Raw genomic sequence first — 14,159 nt, 5'->3', positions numbered from 1 at the left:
CATTCTAGCTCGTTCCTCACAGGCAACACTGAACACTACAGACAGAATATTTTCTCTTCTGAGAGGTGTACATGTGTGTCTTCTAGCAGTACATATTTGATTATGATCTCACATTTATGATCTCACTATTTCTCTTGACTAGTTGGTTGCACTGTAGTACTCGTGAAAAAAATGAGCAAGTGTTAAAAACCAGATTAGAAGACTATGTCTCATTTTAGATGTATTATTGATAGCTTTTTGTTTTTAATTTCATACTTATGTTCTTATGTTCTTATACTTACTGTACAATAATTTTTAAAATTAGTTCTCTACTGTTGCACAAAGTGAGCAGCTTGAGTTCATGTGCTGAATATTGAGACAAATATGATCCACAGTATAGACTGGATATCCTGGCATTTGCTAAATATATTAGAAATAAAAAAAAAATAATTGATGGGTTGCCTGTATATCATCTCCCATACATTTAAGACTAAAACTTTACAGTAGAAAATCAGAGGTCTGAACACCTTGGGAATGGAGATTGATTGTAACTTTGAGATGTTTGAAACTCTGAACAAAACAACACGGTTGTTCTTTTGAAAGTTGGCAACTAAACAATAAAATATCAAAGCTGTATTAAGTTACTATGCGGAAGAAAAATGCTGTCTTCCATTTATTTGGTTAATAATTTATATTCAACACAGTACTACACTGCATTTTGTTTTTGGTTTGGTTTTGGTTACTGGTTTTTTGTTTTTGTTTTTGATTTTTTGTTGGTGTGGGTTTATTATTATTATTATTATTTCTCTGCTGCTGCTTGATTGCATGCTTCTGATTCCAAATCAGATTAGTCTGTTTATAATTTTGGTATTCATAACTTTGAGGTTCTACTGTATTTTAAACAGAGAAAATGCCATTCAAAGATACTTGAGAAAAACATACTTTCAAGTGCAGAAGAAAGATGTCACATTGGAGAATAATCCTACCTTCCAAATCACTATCACCACTTGTGTTGTATGCCACACCTCATCTTTTCACGTTCTCATGTTATAATTCTGTTGTTGCTCTATTGCCCTTTATGTGAAGCAGCATGATCTTTGTTCTACAAAATGCAACATAAAAAATGTAGTGTTTAATTCTGAGAGATTAGGCTTTGTGGGATTTATAGCTAAATAAATGAAATAGTGTCAATCTAACGTGAAAGAAAAGGAAGTAGATGTGGGCAAGGATGGGGAGTATTGCGCACATTTCACAATTACAATACTCATAAAATGACTATTACTAATCTGTTCATATCCCATATCTGGAAAATGTAAGGCTTCTATAACACAACAAAATCAGTGATAGAAAAATATGGATTAGGATTAATTGAACTATGACCTTTACCATCCAGCGGTAGTTGCTCTAGTCAGCCTTTGTAGGGTATTTCAAGGAAGACCCATGTGTTCAACATCTTTAATGGTTTGATATCAAGTACTCATATCAGTAATGTATAGAATGCATCTCTTCACAGTCTTTACTATATCTGAATGGCCAATGAACGAATGAATAAGCCACATCTTTACCCCATGGAAGATTGACACAGTGGTGGTCAATCTTCCAGAGTTCGATTCAGCGCAGGGGTGGGGAACCTATTTTGGGTCAGGGGCTGCTGGCCCACCAAAAAAATCCGTTGGGGGGGCAGAGGCTGCAGGGAAGTGTCGGGGGGGGGGGGCTGGAGTGCCAGCATGTGCTCCCCAATGCTGGGGGAGGCCCTGAGCCTCAGGGGCCAAATCCAGGCAACTCAGGGCTGCATCCAGGCCTGGGCCTTAGGTTCCCCACCCCTGATTTAGTGGATCTAATAAAGACCCACTAAATCAAATACTGAGGGTGCCCCCATTGAAGTCAGTACTCCTTGAATCACAAAGAGCAAGGGAAGTCAATGGGAGCATTTGCTCCCATCGACATCCCACTGTGGAAACGGTGGCAATGTTTGAATTAACATACATCAAGTACAGCTGCACAATTAACATACCTGGAGTTGAGTATCTTAATTCAAATGTCCACATAAGCATAGACATGGCCTTAGTGACTCTGGGTGAAAATATTTGGAAGGATCTGCTCTGTACAGTCACAGATAAGAGAGATGGATAAACTCGTGACTTTTAAAAGTACCCTTCAATCCTCTGCTATCGAGTATCAGAGGGGTAGCTGTGTTAGTTTGAATCTGCAAAAGCGGCGAGGAGTCCTGTGGCACCTTATAGACTAACCGAAGTGTTGGAGCATAAGCTTTCGTGGGCAAAGACCCACTTCGTCAGATGCATCTGACGAAGTGGGTCTTTTCCCACGAAAGCTTACGCTCCAACACTTTGGTTAGTCTAGAAGGTACCACAGGACTCCAATCCTCTGCTCTGGCTGCCAGACTCTAATGCCATGTGGTCCCCTGTTCTGCTGTTGCCTTGAGCTCTTTACTAGAGAATCATAAAGTGCACCATAAAACAGCGAAGAGCTCAGTGTCTCCATTGTACAAATGGGGAAAGAGAGCCAGAATAACTTTAAATATCTTGCCCTAGGTCACTGAAAGAACCACAAATAAAATCCTGGTCTCCTGAGTCTCAATCTGTTCTCTTTTCCACTAGGATACAGTGCCTCATGATGGATAATTCTGTAATAAGAATGGCATCTGTAATAGAAAATCAATATCTCTTCCCTAGGAGGCAGTTTATCCTAATGGACAATTTTAATCATACAATAGCCGAGGTTGCAAGTTGAATGCTGATGAAATATTTAACACATTTTTTCTAAGGCCTTTTTACATGAAAATATCTGCCTAAAAGTTTATATAACGTTACACAGTATATTGAAAACTTTGGTTTTACTCTTCAGCTTATAAGAGATGATGTAGCTGCTTCTCTAATGGCAAAATGGCTTCCTAAAAAAGATTTAAGGCTAACTTATGGGAAGATGTTATAAGCAGCTTCTCAAAGGGCACACATGTAGATTGCAAAAGCAGAGTTAACATTATACCCATGTTCTGGCTTCAGTAGGCTATGTGAAGATCAGGCCCTCTCTCACTGGGACATGCCTACTCATACCTCTGTCATTCCTGGTTTGAAGGAATTACGGGCCCTTGATGTTACAAAGGGCCCATAGGAATAGCAGGTAACTTTTTTGCTGCAGTTCTGTGGATGTATGACAGTTTGCTCTTGGATGTTTTTGTATCAGGCATCAGCCAAAATGTGGTCACCGTGCCTTTGGTGTAACTTCTATCGGCAACACGTTTGTTAACATGAACTGAACATATGCAATAAAATACGTTTAAAATAATCAAACCTCAATGTTCATAGGCATTTGTAAGTTTTCATCTGTCAGATATTCATTTATTCCTATTGTTTGTTATACCCAAGGCTATGACTTTAATAAGCTAAATTGAGTCAGATTTGCTACTTACTGCAAGGAGTGGTTCTAGTAATCTAGTAGGTGATAAGACTGAGAATTTAAAATAGTTACATACACTCCAAGTACAATGATTTCATTACTGCACTATCAACTGAATAGGATGGAGCTCAGTTTTTCTGTGGTGTAGACATATATTAGATATATTTACAATCTCCCTACCTGTTCATATAACCCTAGTAATACTCAGACTTTTTCATTTGCACTGCATTTAAAATCACTTTATTTTGGGAGATTAGGTTTTGTGTTATGTGCAGCAGGATTTATGCAAATGTAACGATACTGAGTATGCATTCACTTCTGTCATGCACAGCAGGAGCCCATCCCACAACCTAATATCTTTATGCCTTGTTTGATCGGCCTGGTCTCAGCTATTTAGATGTGTATCCAGCTACTTAGATGGAAATCCAGGCTATAATGTTGGTGCCTTGTCTTAATGCAAAGACAAAATATGCTGGAGGTTTATGATAATCCTACACTAGTCTATTGGTCAGACCAATCAGTAATGTACAGCTCATGTCTTGGCAATGAAGGTATTTCCTTTAAATATAACACACTCAAAGTTCTTACATTATATTTAAATCACCAAGTCTAATAACAGATAAATACAAGAAAATAAGACATTTATGTGTAATATGGAGATTGTTGGTGGAAGTTTCCATTTATTGCAGGAGGTACATACAGGACTTTTGGGTGGTCTGCCGAGTCAAGTGTGAGAATGGGAATCTGTTGGTGTTGATGGCAAAACATTCCAATGATTCCAGTCAGGCCAGAGTTTCACTCTTGGTTTTCATTCTCGTTTCTGTCACTTACTTCCATTGTCTTGGGCAAACCACTTAGAAGAGCCTCAATTCCCTTATCTTTAAAATGGACATAACAAGACAACTCTTGTTGCAAAACATCTGAGTTTCTCCGATACCTATGTATCGGGCATTTTAATTTTTACATAATCAATTATTTGATGATTCCTTAAGATCAGGTACTCCCCCCCATCCATTTCTACAGTTCCTAACAATCCCTAGCAATTTGTTGTAGAGGCATGATAATATATGAAACTAAAGGGTCACAATTAACAAGAATAATCCTCACCATATACATTAATTAGACTAAATTTTTTCCTTTTCAACAGACCTTTCTTTTATAGCTATTCAAATGGGGGAGGAGGGACTTAAGTAGTCAGTAAGGTTTTTCTCTTTTAAAAATAGAGTTTCAATCATACAAACCAACAGTGTTTTATAAAAATGTGTTGTGTTTGAATCGAAGAATTTCTCTGTTTGAAATAGCAAGTAGGGCTGCCAACTTAGATTGGACAAATCCCTGGAGACAGTTCTGGAGTAAGTCATATGCTAACTAAATTACATTTTAGGGCTCACAATATTAGGGTCCTCTAAAAAATAAAACAAACCCCCTCATTTCAAGTTTTATCTTAATCAGTTGATTAAAAAAAGGAGATATAGGAACATATTTTTTCTCTAAATATAGACATTTTTGTTCATATATGACAAAAATATAAGCATCTGGCTACACAAATTAACTTACGCCTACTCTTACGCCTCACTAATTGTTCATTATTGACTGTCAGGTGGCTAGGGTTGAGAAAAAAATGTTAATTCAACTTGTAAAATTAATACTTCTATAAGTAAGCCTGTTATCAGTCTACTAAGGCAACATTTTGTTTGCCAGCTGCTACTAGTGGAATTCTTACCATGCCTTCATCATTTATTTAAATAAATAAATAATCCCACTGCTGATAAAACTGGGGAAAATGTGAGGTTGGAGACTGCAGCATTGTGAAACGATCCTGCCAAGTTGTGACTCATATGGGACTTGTTCTAGGAATGATAACATGTATGGTGTCCCTCTTGGCTGGTAATAGCCAGAAGGCCATCATGTTTTATTTATGGTCCAGCACACAAAGTCGTATAGTGCCATTGTTCCTGTTTTTCTTTGTTTTACTAAGTGTTAGTGTGTTTTTTTCTTTTGATCTGTACATATGTACAACTTTATATGTCAGTGCATATGACACTTTTTGCTTCATGTGCTATCTATACTTTACACGATTGAGTTTGCAGGTGATTGTCTTACTGGCTTTGATCAAGTGGATATTGAGGAGGATAAATCTGTGTTGGCTTTCCTTCATCAATTTTGGGAACCTTCACAGTATTTTTATAGTATGGCAAAATAAAAATCCCCCAAATTCATTGTTTTGTAGTGAAAATTATAGCAGAATAAATATTTGTAAATATATATTTATATAGAGTCTGAATGAATTTATCATTTGCCTTATGAAAAAGATAATTTTCCCAATTCAATGTGTAAAAAAAGTAGATATCTTCTCTTGTTTTCCTGTGAGAACATAAAGCTTTTAAAGATGTATATAGTCAATGTCCTTTCTGTGAAAATATTTTTTTGTCATGGGGCTCCTTGCACTTGACATAATAGGGCCTCAAAATGTCTTAAGCCAGCAAGAAGATTTCATTTAATTCAACATTAATCTTTCATTCCTGGAGACTCCAGGGCTATACTGCCCTCTCTTGTGCAAGAAAATATGCAAATTAGGTGAAGCAGTGAATATCACCACACCTCATTTGCATACTTAATGAGCTGCCATTTTTGCGCAAGGGGCTTTTGCACAAAAGAGATGTCTACACAGCTCCTTTTTGCGCAAACCCCCCCTCTTGTGCAAGAGCCATTCTTCCTGAAAAAATGAGGAAGAACGGCTCTTGCGCAAGACGGGGGGGGGGGGTTGCGCAAAAAGGAGCCGTCTACATAGCTCCTTTTTGCAAAAAAGCTGCGCAAAAGCAGCTGCTAATTAATTAGGCAAATGAAGTGTGGCGATATTCCATGCCCCACTTCATTTACATAAGCTTTTCCAGAAGAAGGCTACAGTGTAGCCGCAGCCTAGGAGGAAGAGGAGGAGGATTTGTTTTATGGTAGACCCAATACAGAACTGCTCTTTGTTCCTTTGCTAAGTGACTAGCAAAATACCAAATGCAAGTTTATTTAATAGGGAGTTATATACTTAGATTACAGAAATTGGTTTTATACATTTTTATTATCAGAAAGGGCTTAAGAATAGATTGTTGTGATTAAATTTAGATATTAATATAAATACATAATCCTGATTGGACAATATATATTGCTTACCTAGAGCCACTTTTTTACCCATGGTCAAAATGATCTTAGAAAGACAATCTGTTCTATACAAATAAATGAATTTGGGTTTATGATAATATTTGTGACACTAGATATGACCTTTTTTCTGCAGCCACAGTACTGAATGGAACTGTCTGCCTTAGGGATACGTAATTACAAATATATTTCGGCCAAACGCTTTACAATTGTAGTGATGTAATCTGGCATCATTATTTCTGTCTAAACTGATAAACACTTTTTGATTTTCCCAGAACTATTCCACCACCCACCTTCTTTCCAACTATAAATAGGATGTTATAGAAAAGTAGCAAATAAGGAATGTTTGTGACTCACTCATAGCAAACCACTTGGCAGCACCCTCCTCAGGCAAAGTTAAATTTTTAACTAATGATAATATCTACTGGTTTTCCACAGTCCACTAAAAAAAGTTAACGTGCAATAATCTTTTCTATGAAAGTGGCTATGCTACAAAATGTTTGTACTGCAGAATCTTTATGCATCTCTCAGAGAAAGCTTTCAATTGCTTAAAAGCTGTAGCACGTGTAAAGGGGTCTTCAGGCGGCTTTTAACGTGTGTACTACAAGCTTATTCATTTATATTGTGAGATATGCTAGAGATAATACTATTACTCTTGATGATTGAGCTTTGCAAAATAATTAGATCAAAACTCTACCTCTGAAACTGCCCAGGCTTTCAGTTAGATGCATTTGCAAACTGCAGTCCATGCACAAAGAAGTTTGTGAACATGAACAGCAACTCTTTGCATAGCTCTGGGAGGCTCTTAACTATTTGGGGGGTAGACAGCTACTTTCAGCAGAGCCAACAGCCACCATGGGTCCCTGGGCAAAGTGGGAGAGGAATAAGGCTCTGTGCTCTTGGAAGGAGTGGGGCTGAGGGCAGAAGGAGCAGAGTCCAAGTGTAGTTGGCCCTCAGCATCATCTAGAATATGGTGAGCCCCCACCCAGGGGCGGATATAGGGCAGGGCGAACGGGGCGGCCACCCCGGGCCCCGCGCTTAAAAAAGCCCCGCGCATGCGCCGTGGCGCCACCGTGCATGCGCATGGCGTCGCGGCGCATGCGCTGTGGCAAAGGGGGGGCCCCACGCAGTTATGCTACCCGGGGCCCCGCAAAACAGTCATCTGCCCCTGCCCTCACCAGCCCTTAGCACTGCCCAAAGCACATGACCTGGCACTCTGGTGGAAATTTAAAGTGCTCAGGGTTCCAGCCACCACCAATGGTACTCCATCAGCAGCAGTGACAAGAGCCCCGGGCCCCTTTGAATCACCAGATCCTGGGGCAACTACTTCCATTGTCCCTCCCTCCCCCATGGATGAGCCTAGCTACTCTTCCTTTTCTCCTACACCCACACACATAATTATAGTGGGATTGAATCCCAATCCTCACATATAGACACTCCACTCTACAATAAGCCCTTGGATCCCTTGTTTTTATATCTATAGTCCTGCATTCTCTTCTGTCCTTCCTGGAAAAAGTTAACCCCCTTTCCTAAGTCTTTAGGGTTCATACTTTTCCTTATCTCCAGACTCTTCATGGTCCATTATTATACTCAGTCCTTAAACACTGGGGCTGTGTCTAGACTGGCAAGTTTTTCTGGAAAATCATCTGCTTTTCTGGAAAAACTTGCCAGCTGTCTACACTGGCCACTTGAATTTCCGGAAAAGCACTGACAATCTCATGTAAAATCATCAGTGCTTTTCCGAAAAAACTATGCTGCTCCCGTTCGGGCAAAAGTCTTTTTCCGAAAGACTTTTGCCCAAAAGGGCCAGTGTAGACAGCATAGTACTGTTTTCCGCAAAAAAGCCCCGATCGTGAAAATGGCAATCGGGGCTTTTTTGTGGAAAAGCGCGTCTAGATTGGCCACGGACGCTTTTCCGCAAAAAGTGCTTTTGCGGAAAAGCATCTTGCTAATCTAGATGCACTTTTCCGAAAATGCTTTTAACGGAAAACTTTTCCGTGAAAAGCATTTTTGGAAATTCATGCCAGTGTAGACGTAGGCTGGGAAAGGAAGGAGAATTGTGTAAATGAAATACTCCCACTGCAGAAATAGAATAAGACATGTTTGAGATAAGATTAAGACCGATAGCATCTGGGTGAGAAAAGGACAATGTCACTGCTCTGTCTGGGAGAGTGGTTGTTGGCTAAGAGAGAGAAGTTGCATCATATGGCTTACACATTTCCAGTTCCACTCAAAGGATTCCTGTCCAAGACTGGGTGATAATTAGTATTAGCTTGCTTTAATACAACTTTAGGGCTGCTCAGGGAATGGGAAGGCATATGCCTTAAGTGAAACATGCCTGGAGCCAATTTGCCTCTACATGGATAAAGCAGGCATGACACTGCCAAGTTCTCCAGAGAAGCATATTTATTAGCAGGCCCTGCTGCATCTTTTCAAAAAGGTTCAGTATATGTTTCTGCTAACAGGATTTTTGGGTGGGAGGGCCTGGCTGTTTACTGTCAGGTGTGGAAGTTCTATGAGCCATTCCATTGTTGGGACTTTAAAAAAACAATGAGTGATCCTGTAGCACCATAGGGACTAACAATATATATATATAGTATCATGAGCTTTTGTGAGCACAGCCACTTCTTCAGATGAATTGGGACTGCCATTATTTAAGATGATCATTTAATCACTGGAACCTGGTAAGATGAATCTCACTTTATGTAATGAGTTATAATGTAAAATTCAGCTCTGACCATTTTTTTTTTTTTTTCATTTTTCACTCCCCTTTGTTTCTCTTTCACTACCTTTCCTGCTGGTTGTTTTCCACTGTTCCACTGAAAAGATGTGGGTGGGTGGAAGCATGAGAAAAAACAGAGAAAAGGGAGCAAAGGAAAAAGAAAGTAAACACACAAAAAATGCACCCTAAAAATACATTTTTTTTTCATTTTAGAGTTCCAACAAAGGACAATTTTTAAAAAGTGGTAAAAATGTCTCATCTGGATAAAAAGTGATTATTCTGAAAAAAAGATCTTTCATTTGAAAGCTCACGTGATGACATATGAGGCAATGTTGATGGGTTATGAGGTCATAAAAACAGATTTGTTGTGCTGTGTGATGGAAATTCAGAGTAAAACTAAGGGGAATCCCAGAGGTCTTTCTTCTGTCTCCTTAAATGACAGGGTCAACCCAACAACAATACTGACATTACAGCTGTCCATTTTTTCCCCCCTGAACAAGGTTTTTCATTGAAATATTGACCAGCACTAATAAATACTTACTAATGAGATACCTAGAAACGTAACATATATTAATCACAAGTTCTGCAAGATCAAAGATTGAATGGGCCCTAAGAAGGGCAAACCTTCTCACATATAAAGGTTGCTTGTTCAGGCCAGTATAAGTATGCTCCTGGGGATAGTAGGGCTGCCCATGTTTGTTCTGTAGTTTATAAATAATAATATTTCACTTTTCTTGTTTGCCATTCTACACAAATATCATAAATAAACAAACAAAAGTAATTTGCCTTTTTGATGACTCTTTCAAAATTGTTTGATTTACAGAATAGTGTATTTCCTAGAAAATAAATAATATTTACAAAAACAGAATCAGTTTAGAATTTGTATAATGCTTGCATTGTCTAACATGAATTCCCTGCTTTTTTTGTTTTGTTTATCTTTGTTTTGTTTTATTCTATAGACGCCCTATTTTTGGCCATCAAATTGCTGGGAGCCGGAAAACACAGATTATGGTCAGTGTGGATATCTATTCTCTTTCTGTCAGGAGTCTTATATGTATACAAACATTATTATAGTCTGTCTTGTTTAACAGTCCAATCATTAAAACACTGTTGCTGTTTTGTTCTGTCCCAGTGCAAGAACTGCTGATGCTTAGCTCAAGGTTGGCTTTGATTTTACAAAATTTATTAAGGCAGAGGTAAAAAATGAACTTGATCTGGGAATACAAAAAAGAGCATTGCATTGCTTTGCAGACTGTAAATACATATTCTGACAAAGTCTTGCTGAAGCAGAATGTACTTTAAAGATGGTGATTCTGCATGTGTATGAGATTCAAACAACTGCATGCAACTCCTTTAGGACTTTTCAAACTGAGACCCATCTCATGATGGGCCAGTCTTTCAAACAGATGTGCATGTATGTATCCAGTGGACATGTGGAAATCAGTTATTTTTACATACACATGGCCACACAAATACCTGTGTATACATTCAGGTGCATGTGGATGAGAATGGCCACATCTGTGTACTGTATGTTATTTCACACCATATTGTTCCTGTCCAGTAAAGACTTGCACTGGCCATGATTTTGTCCATTGAAAATAAGAGGAGAGAGTGGGAACAGACTATGGATGCAAGAGGATGCCAGCGGGGCAGGGTCGATGTGGCGCCTTTATATGCAGTGATGCAGGTATGGGCAGGCCAATGCAAGCAGACCTTTACGTAGTGGCAGAGTCATGCAGGCAGGGATGGGCCAGTGCAGGGAACTGACAAAGGTTGTGATGGGCCAAGATGGGGTGGGGCTACAGGACGGGGAGAGTCCATATGGGCAGGAGTATGGAAATGTACCCTAGCCATACATAGCATGTACACACATAAATAAGAGGTGTAGTTATTTACGTGTAGCTATATTGTTATGCAAGTAATCTTTAGACAGCTGTGATTAGTCACTGAGGCAGAAAGATATTTGATTCACCAACTAATATTACTGCTCCTTCCTTCCTTCCTTCCTTCCTTCCTTCCTTCCTTCCTTCCCTCCCTCCCTCCCTCCCTCCCCCACAGTCTCCTGGGTTACACAAGACCAGAGATTTACAAAACATGGTTCCAAGAGAAAAAGCCTATAGGATAACTGGGGGAGTTAATACATTTGCTAAAATGTTCTTTAGGACTCTTCATTGGCTAATAGCAGGTCTGACCCAGTAGTCAGCCTGAGCAAGTCGCTTTTAATGTTCATAGATGTTGATGGAGAAGTACAATATTTAGCTGCCTTATTAAAATGACCTTCCAGCTGAAGAAAAAATCAGTAACGAAGATTAAAAAAGAAATCTCACAACAGACAAAATCAGACTGAGCAATTTTGGGAGAAGAAAGGGGAAGGTGGGGGAGAGAGAGAGACTGATTTTCTCTAGGGCATCAGAACAGATCTCAGGATCTGTGTATCCCTCCAAACAGTCATGAACCAAAAAAGTTTCTTTGTGCTAGGCTCCTCCAGTTATCATATCAGCTTCACCAATAAACAGCTTAATTTTCCATTTTTAGCATAGGAAGACCCAGGGCAAGATTTTAAAGGAAATGAGAAATCCTGTGCAGTGGAGTGCTGAGTTTTTAATGGTTTTCCATCGGATAGTAACCATTCTGATGTTTAGGTTCTAGCACCATGCAGGGCTTCGAAGGGCACTGAGATTTTTTGCTAAATGTACAGCAGTAATTTGAACAAAAAGTTGGAATTGCAGTCCAAATAATTGGACCATGCCAAGCTACAATAGCTATCAAGAAATCAGTTTTCAAGATTTCAAGACCCACAGTGGTTAATTCTTGAACCATAGGTCCTACATATTTTTAGCCACTCAATTTTTAGCCTGTAGGAGTTCTGCATTCAAAATAGTGAGAGAGTTAGATATTTAAAAATTACGGGTCAAGTCATAGCATTATTACTTATGCTAAGAAGGGACTTACTCCAGAAACTGACCCATTGATTACAATGGCTCTAAATGAAAATATGCTCATTAAAAAATTAAAGAACCCCAGAAATGTTCAAATCCTTATTTTTACTTACTAGTCATTTTTTAACTGTGAATGCTTCTGGAGTTTCTGAAGTAAAGCTGCCATTCTTCCCAATCCCAGGAAGCTAGAAGTTGTTTTATAGCCTGAAGCTTAAGGGTTCATACTGTGTTTATGAAAGCTTATGGTAGCCAGTGCTTATATTGAGTATAGAGGGAATTCTGAATACACACAACTTGCAAGATTGCACTGATTGTAACAAAAGATGTGCTAATCAACAAGATTGAAATTCACCACTCTGCAGAAGACTCACAAAAGATCTATGAATCACTGAAATCCTATTTGGAGGACAAAATGGGTATTAAGTAGGATTTCAATGTCTTAGGGGTCTTAAAAGCGTTATAAGCCTCAATAGGCTCTCTGCAGAAAGGTGAATTTTACCCCCAACGAATTCAAAAGAAATGCCAAAGACTTTCACTGTTATTGGCTTATTTGCTAGAAAATTATGTGTAGAAAAGGTCAGTAAGTCCCCATAATAAACCTATTTGTAATAAAGAGAATTTATTTTAAAGACATCTCCAGTCTCTGTCATGAATTAGAATGCTGAGTGGTATTTCCTTTGGCACAGACTGGGCCAAATCCTGAGCAGCTCTGGGCACTTGTAGTGCTCCCTAAAATTAAATGGAAAAGGCAGGCATCCTGTGCCCCTGAGAATCGGTTCCCTATCAGGCAAGCTAGAAAGACACTTCCTCAACAACCATTGACTATCAGAGTTAATGACAATGTAAACAACTGTATCAACGATTGATACAGTTTTACAAACTTATGAAAATATTATACAAATCGTTTTTAAAAACATCAAAATAGTTTCCCTTTTAATAAAGGGAGACATACCTATCATTACTTACCCAGTGTTGTGCTGCTGCCTATGATGAAGAACAGTGACAATAAAATAACCTTAAGCTAGACACGAAATGAGGTTGAACTACTACATTTGTTCCTTCATTACCAAGTTAACTCCCAAAAGAAATATGATTTCTTCTTATATAGAATATAAATGTCATTTCACATTCTGCTTTGAGATATCTAAGGATATAAAATATTTTCATGAGAAATAGCTAGCTATCAGTTAGCTTATAGAGTAAGACAAATGATGCCCTTTCTTGACACAGCCTTTAACAATATCTCCAAAATATATTTCAGGAGGCTGCTGGTCAATTCATAGAGCAGCACTGTAGGGAAGATATGTGACCCTGCTACAGGCATGAGCATTAGACTCTTCATCCTTTTGGATGCTCTGAGATCAAATAAAGTCTTAATTTTCAGAAAGTTCTGAACATTCAACCTCTGACAATCAGGATCCTTTAAAATATCTCAAGTTAGGCACCCAGAATCACAAGTCACTTTAAACATGTAAGTCCGTGTCTTTCATGTAACTGATTATATCACTTGTAAAGTTATAAACCGGAGTCCAACCATGCTGGAGATTTCTCTCATGCAAAGATCATGGGAAAATTCAGCAGGACTTTATGCATGAGTAAAGGTGTGCAGCCTTTGCAGTATTTTAGAATGTTGATGGTGGAGTTTGAATTGTTCTGTATCCTCTTTATGTTGGATAGAGCTCCTGTCTTCAGACTTGTTCGTGTGGCTATTGCAACAATGATCTCAGAGTTTAGAAAGCTGTCTCTATTTACACTGTTGCTCTAGTGTGAGCGAGTGTACTAATGACTGAATGTAGCATCTATTTGTAATCTGATAAGTCAATTTATTTTGCAAATTAAAATGTTATATGTCCAACTCCTCTTATTTAAAATTTAATTTATGAGATTAATAGAGGTTCTTCCTGCACGTTAAAAACACTTCTGTGTCATTGTCAGTTTATGAAATACTGAAG

The 14,159-nt window shown here is 38.6% G+C and overlaps 1 protein-coding gene across 6 annotated transcripts in view; it reads left to right on the top strand.

The window, feature by feature from the left end:
* Positions 1-14,159, top strand: part of RGS7 (regulator of G protein signaling 7) — a 374,326-nt gene that overhangs the window by 286,548 nt on the left and 73,619 nt on the right. For all 6 annotated transcript variants that reach the window (XM_075924826.1, XM_075924827.1, XM_075924830.1 and 3 more), the window contains one exon: positions 10,228-10,279. In XM_075924826.1, coding sequence (XP_075780941.1) covers positions 10,228-10,279 — 52 coding nt within the window. The remainder of the gene's footprint in view (positions 1-10,227; positions 10,280-14,159) is intronic.

The sequence above is a fragment of the Pelodiscus sinensis genome, chromosome 3 (assembly GCF_049634645.1).
Source record: "Pelodiscus sinensis isolate JC-2024 chromosome 3, ASM4963464v1, whole genome shotgun sequence".
In the NCBI taxonomy this organism is placed as follows: domain Eukaryota; kingdom Metazoa; phylum Chordata; order Testudines; family Trionychidae; genus Pelodiscus; species Pelodiscus sinensis.
Note: the sequence above shows the minus strand (reverse complement) of the source record. Positions and strands in the feature narration are given on the sequence as shown.